At 40.5% G+C, this 23,576-nt stretch overlaps 1 protein-coding gene across 31 annotated transcripts in view; it reads left to right on the top strand.

Moving 5' to 3' along the window:
* CLASP2 (cytoplasmic linker associated protein 2) overlaps window positions 1-23,576 on the top strand; it is a 178,860-nt gene that overhangs the window by 111,290 nt on the left and 43,994 nt on the right. For 12 of the 31 annotated variants that reach the window (XM_084754516.1, XM_084754502.1, XM_084754491.1 and 9 more), the window contains 7 exons: window positions 4,775-4,945; window positions 7,616-7,723; window positions 12,033-12,095; window positions 13,013-13,119; window positions 14,590-14,613; window positions 15,758-16,002; window positions 17,504-17,567. In XM_084754516.1, coding sequence (XP_084610642.1) covers window positions 4,775-4,945; window positions 7,616-7,723; window positions 12,033-12,095; window positions 13,013-13,119; window positions 14,590-14,613; window positions 15,758-16,002; window positions 17,504-17,567 — 782 coding nt within the window. Of the gene's footprint in view, window positions 1-1,274; window positions 1,302-4,774; window positions 4,946-7,615; window positions 7,724-12,032; window positions 12,096-13,012; window positions 13,120-14,589; window positions 14,614-15,757; window positions 16,003-17,503; window positions 17,568-23,576 lie in introns of all 31 variants that reach the window. The other 19 variants (XM_084754512.1, XM_084754497.1, XM_084754494.1 and 16 more) reach the window with 5 other exon arrangements.

Here is a 23,576-nt window from a genome sequence, read left to right as displayed (position 1 = left end):
CAGCATATTTAATGAAGCTAAAATAGTGTCTGCCCCAGAGTAGGTGCCATGACCTACCTGATATGATTATCCTTGTCATTATTCATAGTAAAATGAGAACTGGATTTTATGTTAGATATTTCCATACATTGATATTCTTCCTGCCCTCATGGAACAGAAATAAGCATTGAAGATAGAATGTTTAAAACATAAAGAAAAATAAATATAACCATAAATTGTTTATGCTAGGATTTAATGATAGAACTTAATGGTGAGACAATTGTTGTTTTTCTGACTTCTTGGCCTTGTTGTGACCCTCTTTTTCAACTATTGCTACTTCAGGTCACTTTAGTGAAAAGTAGGATTATTTTACATTTGGTTTATTCAACCTCTTAGGACTTTAAGATCCAGAGACTTTCCCGCTATAGAATAACACTGGTCTTAAATCATATTAGAAAGATTTTGTTTGTTTGCTTGCTTATTTATTTGAATGAGTATGTGTTCACTTCCGATGTTTATTATAAAGATGAGTGATTTGTATGCAAGTTTCTTCACAATAGATTTACACAGGAGTGTTCCTGTGACCTCCATCTTCACTTTGTTGTGGCGACTCACTAGGGCTGCATGGTCCTTCCATGGTTTTGTATTATCATCTAGAAAAAAAGAATCTCTTGGATCAAAGCAGGTGTGCTCAGGCTTACTAGAATAGATGAGTCCAACCTAATGGGGAGACTTGTAGACTAAGGGAGAGCTGTGTCCTCACTGTTGGTAGTGACTGGTGTGCACAGATGATTGGACAGCCCGTCGGAAGCTTTCTCCCTTCCCCACCTCTTGCTTTTCTGTAATTCTTAAGAAAGATGAAATTTGCAGCTTTTTCATCTCCTTTTTTTCTTCAGCTATAAGATGTGATATTTGTTCCTATATCTAATTTTAAATTAAATGTTTAAAATAAAATTGTAAACATTTAACGACTTAGATGTGGGATTTCCCATAATGGATAAGCTGAAGAATGTGCATTGACTTTTGCAGTTTCATTTCATCTGCTTTGTACATGAGTGTCAGCTGTAAGAACTGTTAAGTGCACTGCTTTTGTGACAGACATTTGTGCTATGGAAGCTTTTAAAGTTTGTTTTTTCTTTGTTTTGGCTTTTTTTTTTTTTTTTGCGTTAGGTTTGTTTTTTTCCTGAGAACTGACTAAAGCTTTATTATTTTCATCTGCCATCCATTTTAAAACTGCTCCTCCCCTCTTTGTGGATTATAACCCTTACCCTAATTCTGCCTTTACACTTGTTCAGGATCACAATCTGCTAATACCATTGGTGGTAAGAATCTACAGACTTTATGTGTGCACCCATTGTTTGGTCACCTATTTTCATTAACAAGAATAAGTTCTATTCAGCAGAAATTCTTGCTAGGTAATATTCAACCATTCTGTGATTGTGCTGGAACAAAAACTGGCCTGTCTTTCTAATGTTGTGAAAGCTCCAAAAACTTTTAAATTATCCAAGTTGACTCTACAGATATAAATGTTTTAAGAAGAGAGGGACCTATGGTAATATTTTGAAATGCGACAACACAACAGAAAATAGTTGTCCAACTGCAAGCTTTGCTTCTGGAACATTTCCCTTCCATGTTACTCTATGGGGTGAATATGTCCACCAGAGAAAGAGCCTCAGTATTTTATATTAAGTATAAGTGATTCCAGTGAGTTATCCCAGCCTTTGGGGTCAGAGGATAATGGAGAAGAAGAAACAGTGTTTACATAAAACAAGCACTGCCCACTCACTCCTTAAGGCAAGGGCATGGCTGAGTTTAAATATCTAGAGAGTGAACTTGCATACATTTAATCAAGTCAGTAGATGCCAAGTAGAAAGTGTAGTCAATATGCTTCTGTCTGCTGAATAGACCTACAAATTCTCTAGTTTTTCTTACCAGTGCCTCCACCCACACAAATTCATTACTGATATTAACAGAATGCATACTGTATGTGCTCAGTTCGTTATAGTGTTTATATCGTTAAGAGTTTCTCATAACTTCCATTGGCCTATCTTGCATTGTGAGTTTGTGGCATGTTGGGTGTTTGGGTGTTTTCGTGTGTATGTTTAGTTTAGATATTGCATGGAGAAAACAGATGCCTCAAAAGTCCTTCAGATAAGGAGGAGAAAGAAACCAGATTTGAAGAATCTTCACCTGCAACATCTTGAAACTTTTGAATGAATGTTCATTTTAAAGTAGAGTAATTTCCCTATAATTTAGAAGTCTTCTACTCAATCAGTAAATTGTTAATTTCACAGGCAGCAATGCTTCTTCATTTCATAATATCAGTCTCCCCAGTGTAATGTATTTTATTATGTGTTTTGATAACATTTAAAAGACTAACCAAGAATATGAATTGGACTAAGCAAACCATGCCCAGAAAACTTAATAATAAGTATCACAGCAGATCACATCCAGCTTGTCCATGTCTCTCTCCCCCACCCCCACCCCCCTTTGGTTTGGTTTGGCTTGGTTTTTAGTTTTGGTTTGGTTTTTCTGTGTAGCCTTGGCTGTCCTGGACTCACTTTATAGACCAGGCTGGCTCGAACTCACAGAAATCCACCTGCCTCTGCCTCCATAGTGCTAGCACTATAGGTGTGTGCCACCATTCCCAGCTTATTCATGATTGTTAACATGCATAGAGTGGCAAAATCAGGAGCTTTTAAACCTATTGCTTTTGAAAGTTTCCAAGAGCTTGTTAAAGTTACTTTAAGACAGCTGGCTAGAACTAGAACTAGTGTCCTCCATAAGGAAGATGAGGCAGTCCTCTAAAATCCTTATACACAGTGCCATTCTGGGTAACGAGCGCCTTGTACACAGTGCCATGCTGGGTAACGAGTGCCTGGTACACAGTGCCATGCTGCATAACGAGTGCCTTGTACACAGTGCCATTTGGGGGTTTTGATGGTTTTTATGGGGCGGTGGTTGAGTTTTTGTGTTTGTTTGTTTGTTTGGGGATTTTTGTTGTTTTGTTTTTTTGAGACAGTTTCTCTGTAGCCCTGTCCTGAAACTTGCTCTGTAGACCAAAGATCTACCTGCCTCTGCCTCCCAAAAGCTAGCTGGGATTAAAGGCATGTGCACCCCCACTGCCTAGCACACTATGCCATTTTGGACAGCAAGTGCTCACTCTCATTGGCATTGAGTCTTTAATCTACTGGGTAGAAATGAAACATAGTTGAGTGTGTCACATAGACTGTGCAGTGTGAGCAGTGATTCTTAGCAGTAGAGCAAAAGTGGGTAACAGAGAAAACATTTCCCCTTAAGAGTTATATAAATGCACGTTTTCTATATGATTACCATTCAGTTGCTGCATCTTTGAGCTATTCAGTATATACATAAAGCACTTTGATTGACAAAGTGATCCCCCTTGAAAAGGTAGCCCAAGTGTTTTTGATTTAAAAATGGATTTCTTGCTGGATATGGTAGTACAGACCTAGCACTTGGGAGGTAGAGGCAGGAGGATCACTTCAAATTCCAGACCAACCTAAGATATACAAGTAGGCCCAATATGAAAATGCATTTCTTAACTTTTGTAATCCATAGCCAAATCTCTAGCTCCTTGAGCAACACACATCTGATTTCTGTGACAGTTCCCCCTTAGTCTGCCCTTGGTATTTGTGTGTTCTAGAATGTAGCCAGCCAAGAGTCCCCACCTTCAACTAGCAAACACAAATTTCTCTTCCTCAGCTGCCCCAATTTTGTCAGCATTTAATTTAAATTTAATGTTTTTATTTATTTTTCGACAATTTCATACACTGTATATAATGTATCTTAAATAGTCTCTCCTGCCTTTTCTCCCGGTCCCTTTTTATCTTTTCCTCCTTTCTTGTCCTTTAAGAAAAAACAATAGCTTGCTAAGTCCAATTAGTGCTACCAATAGGTACAAGGATGTGGGAAGGCAGTGTGACCTAGGGCTACACCACAGGGGAGAACTGACTCTCCCTTCCCAGCAGCCACCAGCTGATGGGAGGGGCCTCGCGAGCCCTTTCTTCCTTCTTCCATGCTGGAGTAGTAACTGGACCAGTCAAGTGCAGGTAACCAAAGCTATGAGTTAATGAACACAGTGGTTGTGTCATGTCCCCCAAACCTAACCCCCTTCCATTCTGTCTGCAACTCCTTCTGCAGTGTTTCCTGAGCCTTGTATGTAGGGGCCCTTAATAGAGAAGTCCCATCGAGAGCTGAGCACCCACCACTTACTTGTTCTGAGCTCTTGACCAATTAGGAGTCTACAGAAATCACTGCCCACTGCAGAAAGAACCTTCTCTGACTCAATTTGAACGCAGCACAGTTTTTAATCTTGTAAAATTTAAAAATATGAATAGCAACAAATGATTGTGCCTGTTCATATATTTCATGAGGCAAGCTATTTTAAGAAAAAGCAAGTTGTCACAGTATGTTCCAGACACAAATACTAAGTGTAATAGACTAAGAGTTTACATTTCTTTTCAGTAATGCTGTTTTACAGAGCATCTCAAGCATACAAAACACAGTCATACCAGGATTGCTCTGGGGATCTTTTTACTATTTGCTTTAAAATTCCCAGTAGTGTTCCCATTATCAAGCATGTGCTTGAGGTAGCTTATTCTTCAGTGCAGGTCTGTACAGCGCATTTTCCCTCAACAGGTTATATTTGTATATAAATCTTCTCAGTCTGTTTCTTTGGTCTTAGAACCTGCCATAATATCACAGTTCTCCTGTAGCATTCATTGCAAGTTTCTTTGGCATCAACATTTGCATATTTTATGTGTTTGCTGTTCAGCTGGCAGCCGATCTGGGTCTCCAGGAAGAGTTCTAACCACAACAGCCCTCTCGACTGTGAGCTCTGGTGCTCAGCGAGTCCTGGTCAGTGCAGCTTCAGCACAGAAGAGAAGCAAGATCCCGAGGAGCCAGGGCTGCAGCCGAGAGGCCAGCCCGTCTAGGCTCTCAGTAGGTAAGGCTGCAGCGCTGCTTTTGCCTTCCTAGAATGCTCAAGGAGAATTACAGACCAGCTTGCTGAAGTGTAGGGTATGAATTGAATCTTGAAAGTGTAAAACCTTTGAAAAGAAGGCTAACGTTGTCAAGTGCAAGAACCCTGTAGACAGCAGCCTGGCTGTCCTGTGTGTGCACATCACTGTCCACCAGGTACGCATTAGCCCCCGAGGGGACTTGGATGGATGCACTGCTTCAATAGCAGCAATCCACTGGTACTTTCTGTGTATTGACAAGAACATGTCCATTTCCACTAATAGAAATTATAGTTGAAGTCAGCATGAACAGTAAAGGTGGATTTGTTCTCTCTCCTGCCTGAAACATTTGCAGATTGTACAGGCTTAAAGGTCACTTGGTGGACATCATCTTGATGGGCCCAGAATCTGTCACCGATGTACCTCTGCTTTCTCCCTTCCCTTCCTCTCGTTTTCTCCCTTCTTTACCAATCATGGTGTCCTTTGGTCTCAAGGAGGCCACTGCTTCATTTGTCATACCCAGAACACAAATTCATACACTACTCCACTTGTTTATCCGTGAGTTTTTCGTTGTTGTAAAAGCCATGTAAGGGCTAGAGAGATGATGGCTCAGGCTTTAAGAGTTCAATTCCTAGGAACCACATGGCGGCTGACAACCATCTGCAGTGTGGTCTGCTGCCCTCTTCTGGTGGGCAGGTGTATGTGCAGATGGAGCCTTTGAGAACACTTGTGTTATTTCATCAGCTCTAACCGGTGTCTTAGTTCTCATACCTTTCTGCTGTTTTAGAGCTGCCAGCTTAATTCTACAGGTTTTAAATATTCAGCGTGTGTGAGTGCACACACACACAAGCACATGTGGGGGTCACGGAGCGATTTACAGGAGTCATCCTCCACTTGGAGCAGTTGTAGGGATCAACTTAAGTGACATAGCTTGGCAGGGGTTACCTAAGCCATCTTGCTAACCTAATTTTTATAATAGTCAGCTTTATACATTTGCACTCACAAACAAGTTTTGCTGCTTTATGACGTTAAAGTTGAAACATGGCTTGGCGGGTCAGAGCACCTGCTGCTTCTGCAAAGGACCTGAGTTAGTTCCGCCATCCGTATGGGCCAGCTCACAGCCACCTGCAACTCCAGTTCCAAGGCTCTGGGGCCATCTTCTGGCCTCTGCAGGCAGTCGCACACGGACACACACGCACACATACATTTTTGTTTTGTTTTTTAGGTTGTGAGTGTTGGGCATAGTGACTAATTTTTGGGCAGAGGCAGAAGGATGGTGAACTTTAAGTCAGCCTGGACTGCATAGCAAGACTGTCACATACAAATTATTTTTAAAGACAAAAATGAAGAGTTATACAGAGTATTTATTTTGTTAATAATGAAGTTTGCTGCCAGGAAGACACAGTCTGCCGTGGCCCCACCTCTTCCAAGAGTGCACTGAGGACCGCAGTGTGGGAGGCGGCTGCTCCTGCTGCACAGAGACAAGCTCTGCTCAGAGCCCTCTCCGGCGGCTGTGCTGCTGCACTGAGCCTTCCCTAAGCATTCTCCCAGCAACTGCTGACTTTTTTCTTTTTTTGAAAGTTTTATAAAAGAACCATATTCTCTTCTCATATCCGTAGTGACGTTGTCCTCTCAGTCGGCCTCATTCCTCCTGGGTGGAGCCTCATTCTTGCGTGGGCTGTGGCCTGGTCCTGTCTCCTCTGCCACTCTGAGATTCCTTTCACTCCTCCCCTGGGTTGGATGGACTCGTCCTTGGATCATTTCAGTTTTCTTTTCTTTCTTTTTTCCCCCTTTCCTTTTTGATTTTTCAGGACAGGGTTTCTCTGTGTAGCCTTGGCTGTCCTAGACTCGCTTTGTAGACCAGGCTGGCCTCGAACTCACAGCGATCTGCCTGTCTCTGCCTCCCGAGTGCTGGGATTAAAGGCGTGCGCCACCACCGCCCAGCCATCTCAGTTTTCTTAATCAACTCATTTGCTTTGCCTCATACACATTCTCAAATTCCTGAGAAACTATTTAGGACCAGGTTTTGTAGTTTCATAACGTGATGTCTCACGCCTTTAATCCCAGCACTTGGGAGGCAGAGCTAGGAGGATTGCTCTGAGTTTGAGGCCAGCCTGGTCTACAAAGTGAGTCCAGGACAGCCAAGCCTAACAACACAGAGAGACCCTATCTCAAGAAACAAAACAAAACAAAACAAAAAAGTCTTTATTCAGTTAACACCTGGAGACTGCCTTTCGGCCTACAGACTTGAAAATTTAGGGCCTTAGTAACACCAAGGGTTTCTGGAACTTTCACCCTCATTAATATGCTTCTTTTTGTTTTCTAGATATTATTAGATTCTTTATTATCCCTTCAGTCAGTACTCTCAGATTGTTTTGGCACATTATTTTTCCTGTATTTGTATTTTGTGATTTTATTCATAAGGAGTGAAAAAAGCATATAAATTGAAAGCTACATGGTTTGAGACTAGCCGGGACTCCATGCTTCCACTGACTCGGTCTCAAAAGAGGAAAGAATAAAAGAGTAATTCACCTTCAGTCCTAAAACAAGCTTGTTATCAATCAGTTCTTTAAAAAAAAAAAAAAAAAAGAAAGAAAAATCTAAAAATCTGAAAAGCGTAATTGTGCCTTCTATTTCTTCTTGCTATTTTACGTCAGCCCGGAGCAGTCGTATTCCAAGACCCAGTGTGAGTCAAGGATGTAGCCGGGAAGCTAGTCGAGAGAGCAGCAGAGACACGAGTCCTGTCCGCTCCTTCCAGCCCCTAGGTAAGTGTATGAGCAAGAGTGAGGCACACTGCTTTCCTCGTGAGTGAGCTGCCAATAATGGAAAACCTCCATTTTCCTAGAGTTCAGTGTTCTTCATCAATTGTATCTTTGCTCTGTCATTCTCAGCAGAGAGTCCAAAGGAATGATTGAATACATTTGAATAATGCCTCTGGCTTTAGTAACTCACCTTAAATGAGCAAGTCAGTTGTTATATAAATGGATCCCTATTGTAATCAAGTCAGTGTCACACAGATATAAATTCAGAGTATCAAATTTAACTTTTGCATTAGGGAGGCAGAGTCAGGATCACAAATGAGACCAGTGTAGCCTATATACTTGTTTCTAAGAAGACAAAAAAAAAAAAAGGAAGTTTGAATTCAAAACCTGTAGAATTATAACATGAGACAGTGAGACAGAGAACAAAAGAGAGACTGATGTGATGTCCAGAGGGACCCTTCCCTTCACAGGGTTTGAGTGTCACATAGGAAAACAGGTAGTTCATAGCAACTGGAAATGCCCTACACCTGTCAGTAGTGGAAGGGAGTAACATAAGCTGCTGACACTGAGTTGCTGAAAGGCAGGCTGGTGGGGTGCCTGATTTGCAGCATTCCTCCTTTTTGTTTATTATAAAAGGGGAGGAAGCTGGGCACGGTGGTGCACACCTGTAATCCCAGCACTCAGGGAGGCAGAGGCAGACAGATCGCTGTGAGTTCCAGGCCAGCCTGATCTACAAAGCAAATCCAGAACAGAGCAACCCTGTATCGAAGAACTAATTAATTAATTAATTAAAAATTAATAGGAAGGGGTGATAATGATCCAGGAATGAGTGTGCTTTGCTCTTTAGACAGCTTCTTGGTGTGTAGGAGTAATGGCATCTTTGGGGACTCAAGAAAGCTGGGATGCTAGCTGAGTCCTGGGAGAGCTGGCTGTTTCATTGGTTGTCCAGGCTCTGTGGGACCATCTGAGGCTAGAAAAGTGCAGGCCTGGCTGAAGCAATCTGTGGGGATGGACCACCTAAGGCTAGAAACTTTGAAGCTGTCCTGGATACAGATTTTGAGAGAGCACCTGAACCTGGCAGGTTGCTGCAACAGATGTATGTGTTAGGGCAGAAGATAAAGAGCTTAGAGGACATTCTTTCTCTTAGGTGTACAATTGAAACTTTTATGCCCATAGTCCTGGTAGTTGAGGGAGTGGAGACCCAGAACCAGGAAAAGGGAGAGAGATCCTACTCTCAGAAATAAGTGGAATAGGCAGCTGGGAAAACCAGCTGTTAATTGACAAGAGTACTTGATTGGAGTTCATTTGACCCAAGAGAGGGTGGATTCAAGGCAATTCCCTGAAGGTTGCTGGAGTTTTTAAATTTCACAAAAAGAGGTAAGTTTTAGACACATTAGCATTGCAACTATGTGTAATCATTACTGTGATGCACATTGTAGAAAAGGCAGCAGACTCACACCTTTGTGTGATAGGATCTGGGGAAATGGTTTTGGGTTGAAAGCATGATCATCCTTTGAGGAGAACTCAGGGAGGACAGAAACCTCCCATGGAGCGAAAGGGAAAAAGCTCACTTGCTCTTAGTTTTTAATGTGAATACACCATGAAAACAGGGCCTCTTCCCTCTATCCAGAAGACAGGGTGTATATAGATTAAACAGACATTTTTAGCACAGTGAGAAGCAGCTTTAAGTCTATGCTTAAAAGACAACCAAAGGAAATTTAAAATCTTGAGCTTGTGACTGTGACAATAGTAGTAGTGCTTTAGCAGAACTAAACTAATAACTTATCAGAACTGCATTGATTAATGTTAGACCTCTGAGTTTTTGAAGTCTTAATACAACAGTAGCATAGCGTGGGAAAGGAATCTGAAATGTTTTTTATTCTTTTTATATACCTTAAATCACTTTCTTATCACCACTTAAGCTTTCACGTCCTCCGGTGTTGATAACTTATATTTACCCACCTTAAGTTATAACTTGCATTTACATTAATACCCTAAAACGTCTTTTTTTAAGATCCTTACAACTTAAGCCTTTGTATCCTTAGACCTCACATAAACCTTATACCTTTTTTCTATTCAATTATTCACCAGGAGACACAGATTACTGAGAGCAGTCATTGTAAAGCAAGTTCCTTCAAATAAAGGAAGAGCAACACTAGTCATCCGCATTATCAGAGACCTGAGGTGGATGAATTTTATCTGAGTAAACAGGAAGTACAGATCACACAGTTTCTGAATCTATTAAAAATAACAGAGGCTTACTGGCTACAGGGACAGTCATCCTAGGTTTCTCCATGGTCTTTGGGGGCAGAGGTCCCACAGTGTCAGTCTTCAGCTGGCAGGTCCAGAAGATCTGACAGACTTTCCTGGGGAGTAGGAACTTTCCTGGGGATGACTGGCCTACCTTGTCTAAGCAAAGATGGGCAATCAACTCCCCAGTGTCTTGCTTGTCCACAGTTTGGACAGAGTCCTGGGCAGCACTTGAGGTAACAGGCAGTTTCTTCACTCAGTGGCCAGCTTTGTCACATTTAAAGCAAGCTCCAGGTGGAGGTTCTTCTGTGCCTATCACCTTTGGAGATTAGGGGTGCTGCCAGGAGCTGGCATGCCTCTCTTGCGCAGAAAGCTTTTTATTAAACATTTTACATGCCACATTCTGCAGATCCCTGAAGTGTTTGAGGACCATTTTCTATTAAGTATATCTAGACAAACTTTGCTTGTTTCTAGTAACTTGTTTTAAGCTTAACTTTGAAAACATACAGGAGACAAGATAAAGCTTATTTCTGTAGTTAATTACTTTAGCACTTAGTATGGCTACAATATAGTTTTGAACACATTAAAGAATTTGAAAAAAGAATTTGATCATTTATAACATGACTGATAACTTGGATTTTTTGTTTTGTTTTGCTTGAGACAGGGTTTCTCTGTGTAGTTTTGACAGTACTGGACTTACTTTGTAGACCAGGCTGTCCTTGAACTCACAGAGATCCACCTGCCTCTGCCTCCTTGAGTGCTGGGACTAAAGGCGTGCACCACCATATCCGGCTAACCTGCATGTCTTAATTATCCCTGACACTTTACAATAATTTAGTAGCTTTTATAAGACTTGGACTTTATGTTCCATCCCTGTAAGGTTTAACCTTAAAAATAACAACTTTGAATTAATGTTCTTCAGTTACCAAAGTAAAACTTTTAATTATAAATACAGTTCATAGAGAGACTGACAACTTTATTGATCTTTTTATAGTGTACCATTTTAGAATATTGCATGTTTTACTATGGCTTAATTTACCCACACAGCTAAAGCTTAAAAGACAAAGAAGCTAGACAAATATTACTGTGACTCTGAGTAGACTTTAAGAATTTATAAATATTGATTATCAAATATACTTTATTTATCAAACATACGGTGTTATTTATCTAGATTTTCTAGCAGCTTGATGTTAGCCAGTTACTGGACTTAAGTGGCTAGACATACATCTTGAACTAGCTTTTGTTAATCTCCATAGACATTTATAACCTTACATTTGTATCATCATATAATACAGAATATTCTAAACCAGAGTTGAATCACATATACAACATGTTGTAGCAAAGTATAATTTTGAATTTTTACCATGACTCAAAAGTCCATACCAATCCAAAATTTTGAGACTTGTTGTTGTTCCCTTAGTCTAAAAGGAGATACAGTGATAAACAGAGAGCTCATTAGGACTAAGACGTTTTATATGTAGTTGTTGCTTTACTGTGTGGTCATCTGAAGATGGTGAAGTCACATGACATGTATACTCTTTAACCTTAGTAAAGATGGCTGCCAGCCATGTGGCTGCTTGCATCCTGATGAGGACACCAGCTAAGATGGAGGAGAGCCACATGGTTGGTATTTTAAAACATATGAGTGTAAGGGCATAAAAATTCAAATCTATAAAATTGAAATACCTCTCACTTGGTGTTGAGAGTAAAGGAGATAAGATTATTATTAGTTACCATAGTGGTTTTTTTTTTTAACTACAAGTGTTTGTTTTTGTTTTGTTTTCATGCTTGTACTTTTGACATTTCCTTCCATTTGAATACTTGCCTTTTTTTGTCTCCTATAGGCCTATGTCTGTCCACTTAGGTATAATTTGTATTTGTGTCAGGGTTGATCTTGCAATTTTGCTAGTTAATGTTCAGTTGCCATATGTGGCGGTACTCTGATCATTAAATTTCAAGAGTAAGACCGCTGTTAACGAACTCTCCTTGCCTGACAGTAGTGCTGCCACTATTCCTTGTGTCTGTGGTGATAGATGAGGTTTGTGTGGTCCTGTTATTCCAGCCTCCAGACTCCACTCCAGATCCACTGGCGCTCTCTACGCCCCTGATGTGTGTGGAGCCTCAGGTGAAGGATGGGTACATTTTCACTGTCATTTTTGCACTCATCTCAGATTTTGTCCTTTTCTGTTTTCATCACATAATGTTCATTTTCAAGTTAATTTCTGTTATTTAAATTTAATTTATTAGAGAATAAATCACTTATTTTCCCCCTAAGTAACTATCCTTCCACCCTTTAGCAGCCTTAGCATTTCTCTACCTGGCAAATGGGCATTGGTTGGTTGGTTTATTTTTCTTTTTTCTTTCTTTCTTTCTTTTTTTTTAAAAATATAACGTGTCATTTTTAAATATATAATTGTTTTATGTTCTCAGTTATGTACTTCATCTTTATATGTGTGTGTTTAAAAAAAAAAAACCAAAATGGTGGATGAAGTGTTTTAATTGTAAACAGAAGTATATAAAACAGTTGGTGGCCAGGTGAGAGTTCATCTCTAGTTTGTCTATACATGTCAGAGCACTGGGCACAAAGTAGTCACTTAATGGTTATTGAACAGCCTGTCTCAGCTAAAGAATAAAATCAGTTTTCCTGAAGAAGAGATTATAATTAGAGCTTTTCTTGTGGTGAGTTGCTGGTGTGGCTTCATAAATCTCCCCGACTGTTACTGATGAGGGAGTTCTGTGTTACTTCATCGTTCACTTCATTTGGAGAGCCTTGCCTGAATGGGCAGAGCCATCTTCTCCCTGTTTTACCAAGTAAACAGTGATTCTTCTTTAAATTTGTTTCTCATTTGTCAATAATTTTGATTACCTTTTCCCTGACCAAAACCTCATTGTGCCCAGAAAAATACAATATTGCTTTTAAAATGCTTTGTCCCATTGGTTTTTTTTCCTTCCCCCTTAATAAGAGTTGAAACTCACCTCCAGCCCCTTGTGTTATTACATTTATGACTGAAAGTTGTTTTCCTTATTTTTCTGATGAATTAGGTCCGGGATATGGGATGAGCCAGTCAAGCCGATTGTCATCCTCTGTCAGTGCTATGCGAGTTCTAAACACAGGCTCCGACGTGGAGGAGGCGGTAGCTGATGCCTTGGTACTTTTCTCCATTTCCCTAACCTTATTGATATTCCTATTCAAAGTCAGTGTGAGAGGGGATGGAAAATTTTAGAGTAAGCCTAAGAAGACAAAGAGCCTAAGAGGTATAGGAGGCAGAGCAGTACACTAATGAGCAATCCTTATTAAGAACTATTCAGAATTTTAAGCCAGATCCAGTAATCTTAATGAGGTGTCAACAACAAAAAAAATCTTGTTGTTGTCTTTATGACAGATAGATTGGTACATTCATGTACATATACTTAGAAACATGTAATTTCGAGGTTATCTTCACTTTGAGTTTGTAGGGCTTTGCTTTATTTTTTGAGACAGGTTTTTCACTCTGTAGCCTTGGCTGTCTTGAAGTACTCTGTGTAGACCCTGCTGGCCTTGACCTCACAGAGAAAGTGGACAGTTGAGGTCTGTCTTTAGGTCAGCTGCTAAAGGGTGACCTGATACAATTAGACGCTCTGTTCTTCTGAGCCCTGAGTATGTAGCTCACCTCTTCTGAATTGAAAAAATCAGATGTTTCATTTCTTGCTATTCCCAAATCATGTTTTCCAGGTTGCCTTTTTTTTTTTTTTTTTTAAATGTGAAGTGATTTGCCATTGAACTTGCATAAATTTAGGGATTGGCTTGGTCATTCTTGAGTTGCTGTTTATGCAAGTAAGATGATATCTTCAAGTTATATGGAAATGTTTAAACAAAAAAGTATTTTACATTTTATTTTTATGTATATGGGTGTTTTGCCTCAATGCTTGTCTTTGCACCATTTGTAAGCCTGGTGTGTGAGGAGGTCAGAAGAGGGGTCAGATTCCCGGAACCTGGCTGTGGGCTGCAATGTGATACTAGGATTTGAACCCAGATCCTTTTGAAGAACAGCCAGTGCTCTTAATCCCTGAGCCATCCTGCCAGCTCGTTTTGTTTTCTTTCTGAGACGGCCTCACTGTGTGGTTCTGGCAGGCCTGGAATTCACTATATAGACCTGGCTAACCTTGAACGCACAGAGATCCACCATGTGTGGGCCCATGAGTGCTTGGATTAAAGGTGTTCACCACCATTGCAGGTATTAGCCACAAAGTCACATCAGAATTGTAGTCATAGAATTCCACTTTCATCACTTGCCTAGCACAGATCTAACTATCAGGTTTATAGAAAATTTCCAACTTTTAGATCAAATTTGAACTGGGAAGATAAAGTTTAATTTACAGATGGCAAAGGGGTTATAAATACTTGGAGTTTCTTTGGGAAACTGGTGATGGAAATGTTTTTGTAGCTTAGGTGTTTCTCTCTGAGCTAAAGGACACTGAGAAGATTAAAAATAAACCTGACAGTAAACAGTTCTTTGGTATCTGTGTTATAAAACTGGGTTTTCTAATCGTGGGCATTGCTGATGCCAGGTCACTGTGCTGTTTAGCAAAATGTTCTTCATTATTTTCAATTTCTCTCTTTAAAAATTGACTGCTCTCAGCTCTTAGGAGACATACGGACTAAGGTATAGACATCGCTATTTTGTCTTATGATATCATAGCTTCTTTACTTTGCTTCATCAACTTAACAGATAATAGTCATCTATAAAAAAATTAAAGTGGAAGTAATAAAATTCTTAGCTGTCCATCTGTCGCTGTGATTGTCTGTGGGGGATACTGACTGAGGGAGGTGCCACTTTTTCATACATGAGATGAGTCATTTATCCTGGAGCCCATCTGAGTCAACGTTGTTATTCTAAACTGAGTTGGTATCTTCAGGTCAGTATGAGAGATTTAGTAATGACAGCTGCTTTGTAAAAACCATTTGATTACTTATGTTCAGATAGTATATCTTTAAGATTTCATACTAGAAATCTACTATTTGTAGATGCTTGGAACTTTTGAGTACCTGCACTTAGTGTGTTTCCTGGCAGTAGCTCCACCACTCCCTGGCCAAATCCAAGTACCAGAGTGTGTACACTTGTTTCATTTTCTACAAGGGATTCTCAAATAAGCTGTTACCTTTACCTCATGCCACTTTTAATGTGAAAGGCATAAGTGACAAATAAGGTATATACCTTATGGTCAAGAAATCAAAGGAGCCTCAACTGCTTTCTCATACAGAATAAGCCCTAGGACAGACATTGCATTGGAAACTCTAGGGACACATAAGCATCTTGCCCCCTAAAAATCTTTACTTACCTTGAAGACATAAAGTGAGGAAGGCAAGAGAAATGGAAAAGAAGAAATATAGACAGGAAAGAACAGAGTATTTTACATAAAAGAATCATGGTTTTACTTCTCTCAAAAGGTGGTATTTTCTTATTATCAACTCATTTCTAGTACAGTTTCTATTAATTTACATTCAATTTGTTCTTGCTTTTCCATGGAGAGGAGAAAGCCTGTACTTTTGAGCATCTCCCACCTGACATGACTGAGCATGATCAGAGTCATCCTCTCCTGTACTGCTCTCATAGTTAAACAGTTTATGTTCTACTAACTTCTAAAGCACTTCCTGAACAAAGACTAAGTATTGACGTTTATCTTTATAATGGTTAGCAGCATGCCCTCCACTGATCTAAGACAGAAGCCAGTCCCTTTGTGCCAAGTAAATAATGAAATACCCACTTGTTTTTAACTGGTGCTGATGGAGTCCTTGATATGTAACAGAAAAAGCCTGCTCGAAGAAGGTATGAGTCGTACGGAATGCACTCGGACGACGATGCCAACAGCGACGCTTCCAGTGCGTGTTCAGAGCGCTCCTACAGCTCTCGGAACGGGAGTATCCCCACCTACATGAGACAGACCGAAGACGTGGCGGAGGTCCTCAACAGGTGCGCCAGCTCCAACTGGTCAGAAAGGAAAGAAGGCCTCCTGGGTCTGCAGAACTTGTTAAAAAACCAGAGAACGCTGAGGTGAGAAGTGTCATGAAGTACCTGCTCTAGCAGCCTAGCACCTTTTTTGACTTAACTGTGAAATGTGTCAGAAACTATGTTAAAGGTTTTCCTAAACCATACTCCTTCAGGGCTCCCAGTACCATAACTTACTAAAGCTACTGTAATTTTCTTGCTCTAGTTAATGAAACATTTTAAAAAACAAACCTTTCAGCTTTGGGAGATGGCTTACTGAGGGAAGTGCTTCTTTCAGCATCTCCAGAAACCGTGCAAAGCTGGACACAGTAGTGCACTGTAATTCCAGCATCCCTATGGAAGAAAGGAAGGTGGAGACAGGAGAATAACTGGAAACTCACAGGCCAGCTAGTCTGGTGTCTCAGACAGGTGGAAGGAAGGCAAGGGCTGACCACAGAGGAGCCTCCCCACAGCCACACATGAGCATGCACTCCACAGAGAGAGGCTTGAGAAACGTGTTTTTACTCAAAGCAAGTTCTGTCAACAAGTTACTAATTTTATGTGGCATTATAGAGTGGGAGAACATTGTTTTTTAAGAGATTTATTTATTTCTTTATACAGTGTTCTGCCACTATGTAATACCTACAGGCCAGAAGAGGGCACCAGATCTCATTGTAGATGGATGTTGTGAGGCACCTGTGGTTGCTGGGAATCGACCTGTGGAAGAGCAGACAGTGCTCGTCATCTCTCAGCTGCCTCTCTAGCCCAAGAGCACTGTTCTTAATGATTTAGTTTACTTCATTCTTATTATCTTTTGTTACCCATGTTGATGTGATGTTTTAACCCTATGTAGTTGACCCCTTAAGAACTGAGCTTCAGGCTAGGTATGTGAGTACAAGATGTCTTTAGTCCCAGCAGTCTAGGAGGCAGAGACAGGTGTGTATCTGAGTTCAAGGTCAGGATGATCTACATAGTGATCTGAAGGCCAACCAAAGACACTGGCTCAAAAAAAAAAAAAAAAAAAGATTCAGATAATTAATAGGTATTTGTGTGGTACAAATGTGAAGGCTGCTTTCTCATTTGTTAATAATACTGGCATTTGATATAATTTCTGTTTATATACTTTAGGAAGTAATAAAATGTAATTCAAAATAAATATTTATCTTTGTTCTACCTACTATATTATTTCTCAAGTACCATATCACACTTCGTGACTCAGTGCAAATCATAATATCAAGAGCATTAGGTGCCATATTGTCATGTTAAATGGAAAAGAGAATGGACAGTTTGGAAAAAGATAGAACTTAAGAAATCATTGTAACATTTAATGAAATTACAGTGTCCCTCGCTACATGCAGTTTGTGTCCTTGCCACCCTCACAGTGTGGGTTGCTGCAGAACTATTGCTACAGTTCACAGCATTGACCCACAGGTTTCTCAATTCTGAGGAATAATTTGTATAACTTTTTTTGGTCATTGTTGTAATTATCAGTAGGCTTACTTTTAAATGACTTAATCCTATAGCAGGATATTAATCAGTCTTTTTTTTTTTCTTGGGGGCGGGGCAGTCGAGTTGAGCTGAAAAGATTGTGTGAGATTTTCACAAGAATGTTCGCGGATCCACATGGCAAGGTATGTTTTAGTATTTAAGATTATTTATTCCTGTGGGGTATCCAAAAAGAAGTAAAACAATAGAAGAAAACTATAAGTCAGTGGTAGTGATATTTTCAAACATAATTTCAGTTTCATACTGTGCATAATTTAGAAATTATTCTTTTTACCCGTTCATTCAAGCTTCTCCAAAGGAAGATTGAGGGGTGCAGTTACATTCAGCTCTTATGATTTAGACTAAGAATGCCGTGCAGACTGGGTGGTCGCTCGGTAGAATCTGGGTATTTGCCACTAGAAACAGAGGTTTAAAATGTTAACTGTGGTGCCTGGCAGTGGTGGTACACACGTTTAATCCCAGCACTCGGGAGCCAGAGGCAGGCTGATCTCTGAGCTGGGGGCCAGCCTGGTCTACAGAGTGAGTTCCAGCACAGCCAAGGCTACACAGAGAAATCCTGTCTCAACAAAACAAAACAAGTAAAGTAAAATGTCAGCTGTGGGGCTGAAGAGACGGCTGAGTAGTTAGGAGCACTTGCTGTTCTTGCTGAGGACTGGAGTTCAGTTCTCAGTATCCAGTCACGTTACTCACAGTGCCTGTAATTCCAGCTCCAAGGCTTGGGTGCCTTTGTGCACTCACTCAGCGAGCACGCATGCACATGTACCTCTACACAAAAGTTAAAGTAATAAAAGTAAACCGGAAAGGAAAGGGGACAGAGCGTCAGCTCTGGTGGTGCGCTCTTGTGATCTCAGCACTGGGATGGTGAGGTAGATTCAGGAAGATCCCTGTGGCTCACAGGCTCACATCCTAGCCTACCTGGCAAGTTCCAGACTGGTAAGAGATGTGAATGGTACCTGAAAACAACACCTGACCTTAGCCTTCAGCCTACACATACATATATGTACACACACACACACACACACACACACACACACACACACACACGCATGCACGCACCCACACCACAATAGAATATTTTGCTATTTGTAAAAAATGTGATTGGGGTAAGTTGAAAAACATTTCTAACATCTCATTTCAGCTTTCTTTATGATAATTATAGCATTAAAGTAAGTATACTTATCTTGAAAGAAAAATGTTGTAGAAAAATTTCTATTAACAAAAACCATAAAATAATGTTAGAACCATAAAAGAAACTTTATACACTGGAAAATACATAAGAGCTTTCTGAGAATTTTCACCTTTTATTTAGACCTGGTATTAGTAACACACACTTGTAATCCTACTACTTGGGAGATGAAGACAGGGAGGAGCACAAGTTCAAAGCCAGAGTCAGCTAGATGGGGAATTTCAGGCCAGCCTGGGCTACACGAGACCTTGTCTCAAAAAGTGTATTTTATGAAGAGTGTACAGTCAGCGTGTGTACTATGGTTTGTTGGCCTACCTTAACACATACAAAATAGTGCATCCTTGTACTATGGTTTGTTGGCCTACCTTAACACATACAAAATAGTGCATCCTTGCACTATGGTTTGTTGGCCTACCTTAACACATACAAAATAGTGCATCCTTGCACTATGGTTTGTTGGCCTATCTTAACACATACAATATAGCTCATCCTTGCATGGCTTGGGTTTCAGAACCCTGGCTCATGAAGCAATGGCAAATGCAAGGACTCAGGAACATGAAAGCTGGGACCGGGTAGGCCGGGCTCTTAGATGGAAAAGCTGAGCAGGGAGATGGGGTATTGCACACAGCTGAACAAGGAGGCAGAGTTGGCTGATGTTGGGGAACAATCTTAGAGCATAAACATCTGGAGGAGAATATCACAGTGGACATTTTCTCTATACAGAATTAGCCATAATCAGAGTTAGCGCCCAGGAAGCCTCACACCCCTCGCCCACCCTCAGGGACACACTTCTTCAGCAGGGCCACACCTCCTAACCTTTCTAATCCTTTCAAAGAGTTCCACTGCCTGGTCACTAAGCATTCAAATATATGAACCTACGGGAGCCATTCTAACCAAACCCCCACACCACTCTGTATTACTATTACTCCCACTAACGACTTCTGTAGTGCTTACATTGATGGAACTGTTTCTGTACATTGTAAACAGATTACATTTCAGTTGACAGTGTAAGCCAAAGAATGTGACAGTTTCCTTCATGTACCTATGTTTTTTATTTAAAAACATTTTAATCAATAGAGTATTCAACTTTAAAAATAGTAATTGTTAAGTATCTTCAAAAGTGATAAAATTATAATGTTGCTACTACCAAAGCCAAATTATTTCTTAAGGTTATTATTATTTTGACTCTGCCTTTGGCAGTAGTGCAGTTTTAGTTGGATACCAGGATCTTTGCAGTGCTGTACAGAAACACTTGTAAATGATCAGATAAATGAGCCTCCAGAACGGCGCCGTGGACTGCCACGCCTGGCAATGGGAATTTGATTCCTAGGATTCAAATGATTAAAGGAGAAAATTGGCTTCCTAAAGTTGTCCTATGATTTCCACCTGTGTCCATGGCATGGACCTAACTGCATACACAAATAATAAGTATTAGTACTTTCTTAAAAGATCAAATGGGGGAGCTGAGTTTGACATTGGTTAGGGAACTAAACTGAGCCTGGTGTGCAGAACTGGCTCCACACCCTAGAACTAATGAGAAGTTCGTCTCTAGCCTTGCATCTTAGGATTTTGTACTAACATAGAATTCATTTTTTTTTAATTATTATTTTATGTGTATGAGTATTTGCCCGAATGTATGTATGTGCACCAGGGGTGTGCCCAGTGCTCACTGAGTTCAGAAGAAGGTGTCAAATCCTCTGGAACTGGAGTTACAGGTGGTTCTGAGCCTCCATCTGGATACTGGGAATTGAACCCAGGTCCTGTACAAGAGCAACAGGGCTCTTAACAACTGAACCAACTCTATATCCTCAACATAGACTTCTGAGAACCCATATGCCTTCACTTGGTTGTTAAGAATGCTTTATTTTGTTTTGAAGTCAGTTGAGTAAAGACAAACGTCATGAGAACACTTTTATTTTTGTTTGATGATCCTACACTAGTTCTTCCAGTAATGTAATTCATTCAGAATAAATTGGATATAAAACCATGTTGTGCTGAGTTAAAAATACTGGGGTTTGACTTGTGGTTTTTTCATTAATTATGTCTGATATTACTAAAATAGTAAATATGCCTTCCCCCTTTTAATATATCTATAAAGTGTCAATAGTTACATCTCTAGAATCCCTCATTCTTTTGACAGCATATTTTATTTTTTTAAATACTTATTTATAATTATTTTGTGTTGTATGCTTGAATGTTTAGCCTACATGTCTGCATGTGTGAGCCTGGTGCCCAAAGAGTCCTAAAACTACCATGTGGGTGCTAGAAACTGAACCTTGGTTTTCTGGAAGTGCAGCCAGTGCTTTGTTGTTGGTAGTTGTTTTGTTGTTTGTTCATTTATGTTTCCTTTATTTGTTTGCTCTTCAAGACAGGGTTTCTCTGTGTAACAGCCCTGGCTGGCCTGGAACTCACTCTATAGACCAGGCTGGCCTCAAACTCACAGAGATCCTCCTGCCTCTGCCTCTGGAGCACTGGGTTTAAAGTGTGCCACCATGCCCAGCATTACATGTTTGTTCCTTGAGATAGGATCTCACTATGTAGCCTTGGCTGGCTTCAGATTCACCTGCCTCTGCCTCAAGGGCTGGATTTAAAGGCCTATGCTTCCAGGCCCAGCTATCGTCAGTGCTCTTAAACCACTGACCCATCCCTCCAGTCCCAGGAACCTATACTTTCCAGATCCTGAAGGTTAACTGATTGACGGTTAGGAGCACTGGAGGGGGAAATGTACCAGCGCGCTCTAGAGGTGAAGTTACACAGTCCGGACCTGCTGTCTCCACATCTGGCCCATGGCTCTTTCCTCAGTACTTAGTGGGGCCTCATAATCCTCCTCCTCTTGGTTCTTGCTCTGTCCTTTACTGTAACTGTATCAAACGTATCAAATGCCCTGTCTTCTAAGACACCTGCCACATTTTTCTCCTCACCTGTCTCTTCTGCATAGAACCAAGCCCTCAGGAAGGAACCGTGTTTCCTGCCTCTGACCATCTTCTTTCTTGCTGAGACAGGAGGAGCTCTCACCTTGAAACTATAGACTTGTAGACCCCATCTCTTGCTATATTGGTGGCTTTCAACCTCCCTAGTGCCAAGACCCTTTAATACAGTTTCTCACATTGTGGTGACCCCAAACCATAAAATTATTTTTGTTACTACTTCATAACTAATTCTGCTAGTTATGAATCATAATTTGGATAGGTCTGCCCCCCCCAAGGTATTGTGACCTACAGGTTGAAACCTACTGCACTGTGCTATATGGTCTTACCTGTTTGGCTTTTCAGAAATTTCTAACTAATTCCAGTTTGCTATTTGACCCTTTTTTTTTATTATTCAGCTTCATTTTAAATATATTCTATATTTGGAGGTTTCTATCATTTAAGGAATGTGAGTAAGATAGAAAAATAGTATTTTCTTTTGTTCTGGATCCCTCACTCCCCTGTGCTCATTTCTCTTAATACCCCTATCTCTGCCTGTTTTACTGATGTTGTTGGGTAGAGTGTTGTACCTAAATCTTCCTTGCACTTTACACTTTATTTGTTTGTTTGTTTCTTTGTTTCTTTGTTGTGTGTGTGTGTGTGTGTGTCTGTCTGTCTGTCTGTCTATCTTACTATGTAGACTAGCAGACTTGGAATATTCTTTTTTTAAGATTTATTTATTTTATTATGTGTACAGATTTCATTATAGATGGTTGTGAGCCACCATGTGGTTGCTGGGAATTGACTCATGACCTTTGGAAGAGCAGTCAGTGCTCTTAACCTCTGAGCCATCTCTCCAGCTGGAATATTCTATATAAACCAGGCTGGCCTTGAACTCAGAACTCACAGAGATCCACCTGCCTCTGCCTCTTGGATATTGGGATTAAAGGTGTGCACCGCCATGTAATGCCTAATGTAAATATATTGTAATTGATCATTAAACTGTATTATTAAAAATTAATACAGGAAGTGTGCATGGTTATAGATGCAAAGGTTTTTCCAAATGTTTTCAGCATGTAGTTGGTTAAAACACAGGGTGCAGAATCCTAAGATAAAGACGGCTGACTTTCTTCAGCCTTTCCTAATTTTCCTTCTGAATGTCTTGATCCTATTGTATGATACTGCCACCATTTGACTGCTGTTTTAGTCAGGGTTTCTATTGCTGTGATGGAAAACCATGATCAAAAAGCAAGTTGAGGAGAAAGGTTTATTCAGCTTACATTTCCACATTGCTGTTCATCACCAAAGGAAGTCAGAACAGGAAGTCAAGCAGGCCTGGAACCTGGAGCAGGAGCTGATGCAGAGGCCATGGAGGGTGCTGCTTACTGGTGTCATGGCTTGCTCAGCCTGCTTTCTAATAGAACCCAGGCCCACCAGCCCAGGGATGGCACCAACCACAATGGGTTGGACTCTTCCCTATTGATCCCTAATTGAAATGAGAAAATGCCTTACAGCTGGATCTCCTGGAGGCATTTCCTCAACTGGAGCGCCTTCCTCTCTGATGGCTCTAGCTTGTGTCACATTGACATAAAGCCAGCCAGGACAGCTAATCAACTTAGAAATTAGCATTACTGTAAAAAATACCACTCCTTTTGATTCTGCCTCTGACTGTCTCTCCATTCTCACTGCTAATTCAAGGTACAGTCATCTATTGCTAATTGCACATACACCCCTCCTACATCTTAATTATCTAACATGACATAGTGTGTGCAACCATCTTAAAACCCGCAAGAAGCATACAAGCCTATGGTTTTTGTTTATATTCCCTGAACTGTTTCCAGTCCAAAGTAGGTTGACTCCTCGGATCATGGAATTTGCAAATACAGAAAGCTTCCTATACAGTATGAGAATAAGTGATCTTACCCTGATATATGTATGACAGGAACCTAGACCATAAGGCACCAGTATGTCATTTACAACACAGTAACAGCAAGTATGGACAGTGATGGTAGCTGTGATTCTGGATGCAGTACTTGTTAGTA

The sequence above is a fragment of the Acomys minous genome (assembly GCF_964271855.1).
Source record: "Acomys minous genome assembly, chromosome: 13".
NCBI classification, from domain to species: domain Eukaryota; kingdom Metazoa; phylum Chordata; class Mammalia; order Rodentia; family Muridae; genus Acomys; species Acomys minous.
Note: the sequence above shows the minus strand (reverse complement) of the source record. Positions and strands in the feature narration are given on the sequence as shown.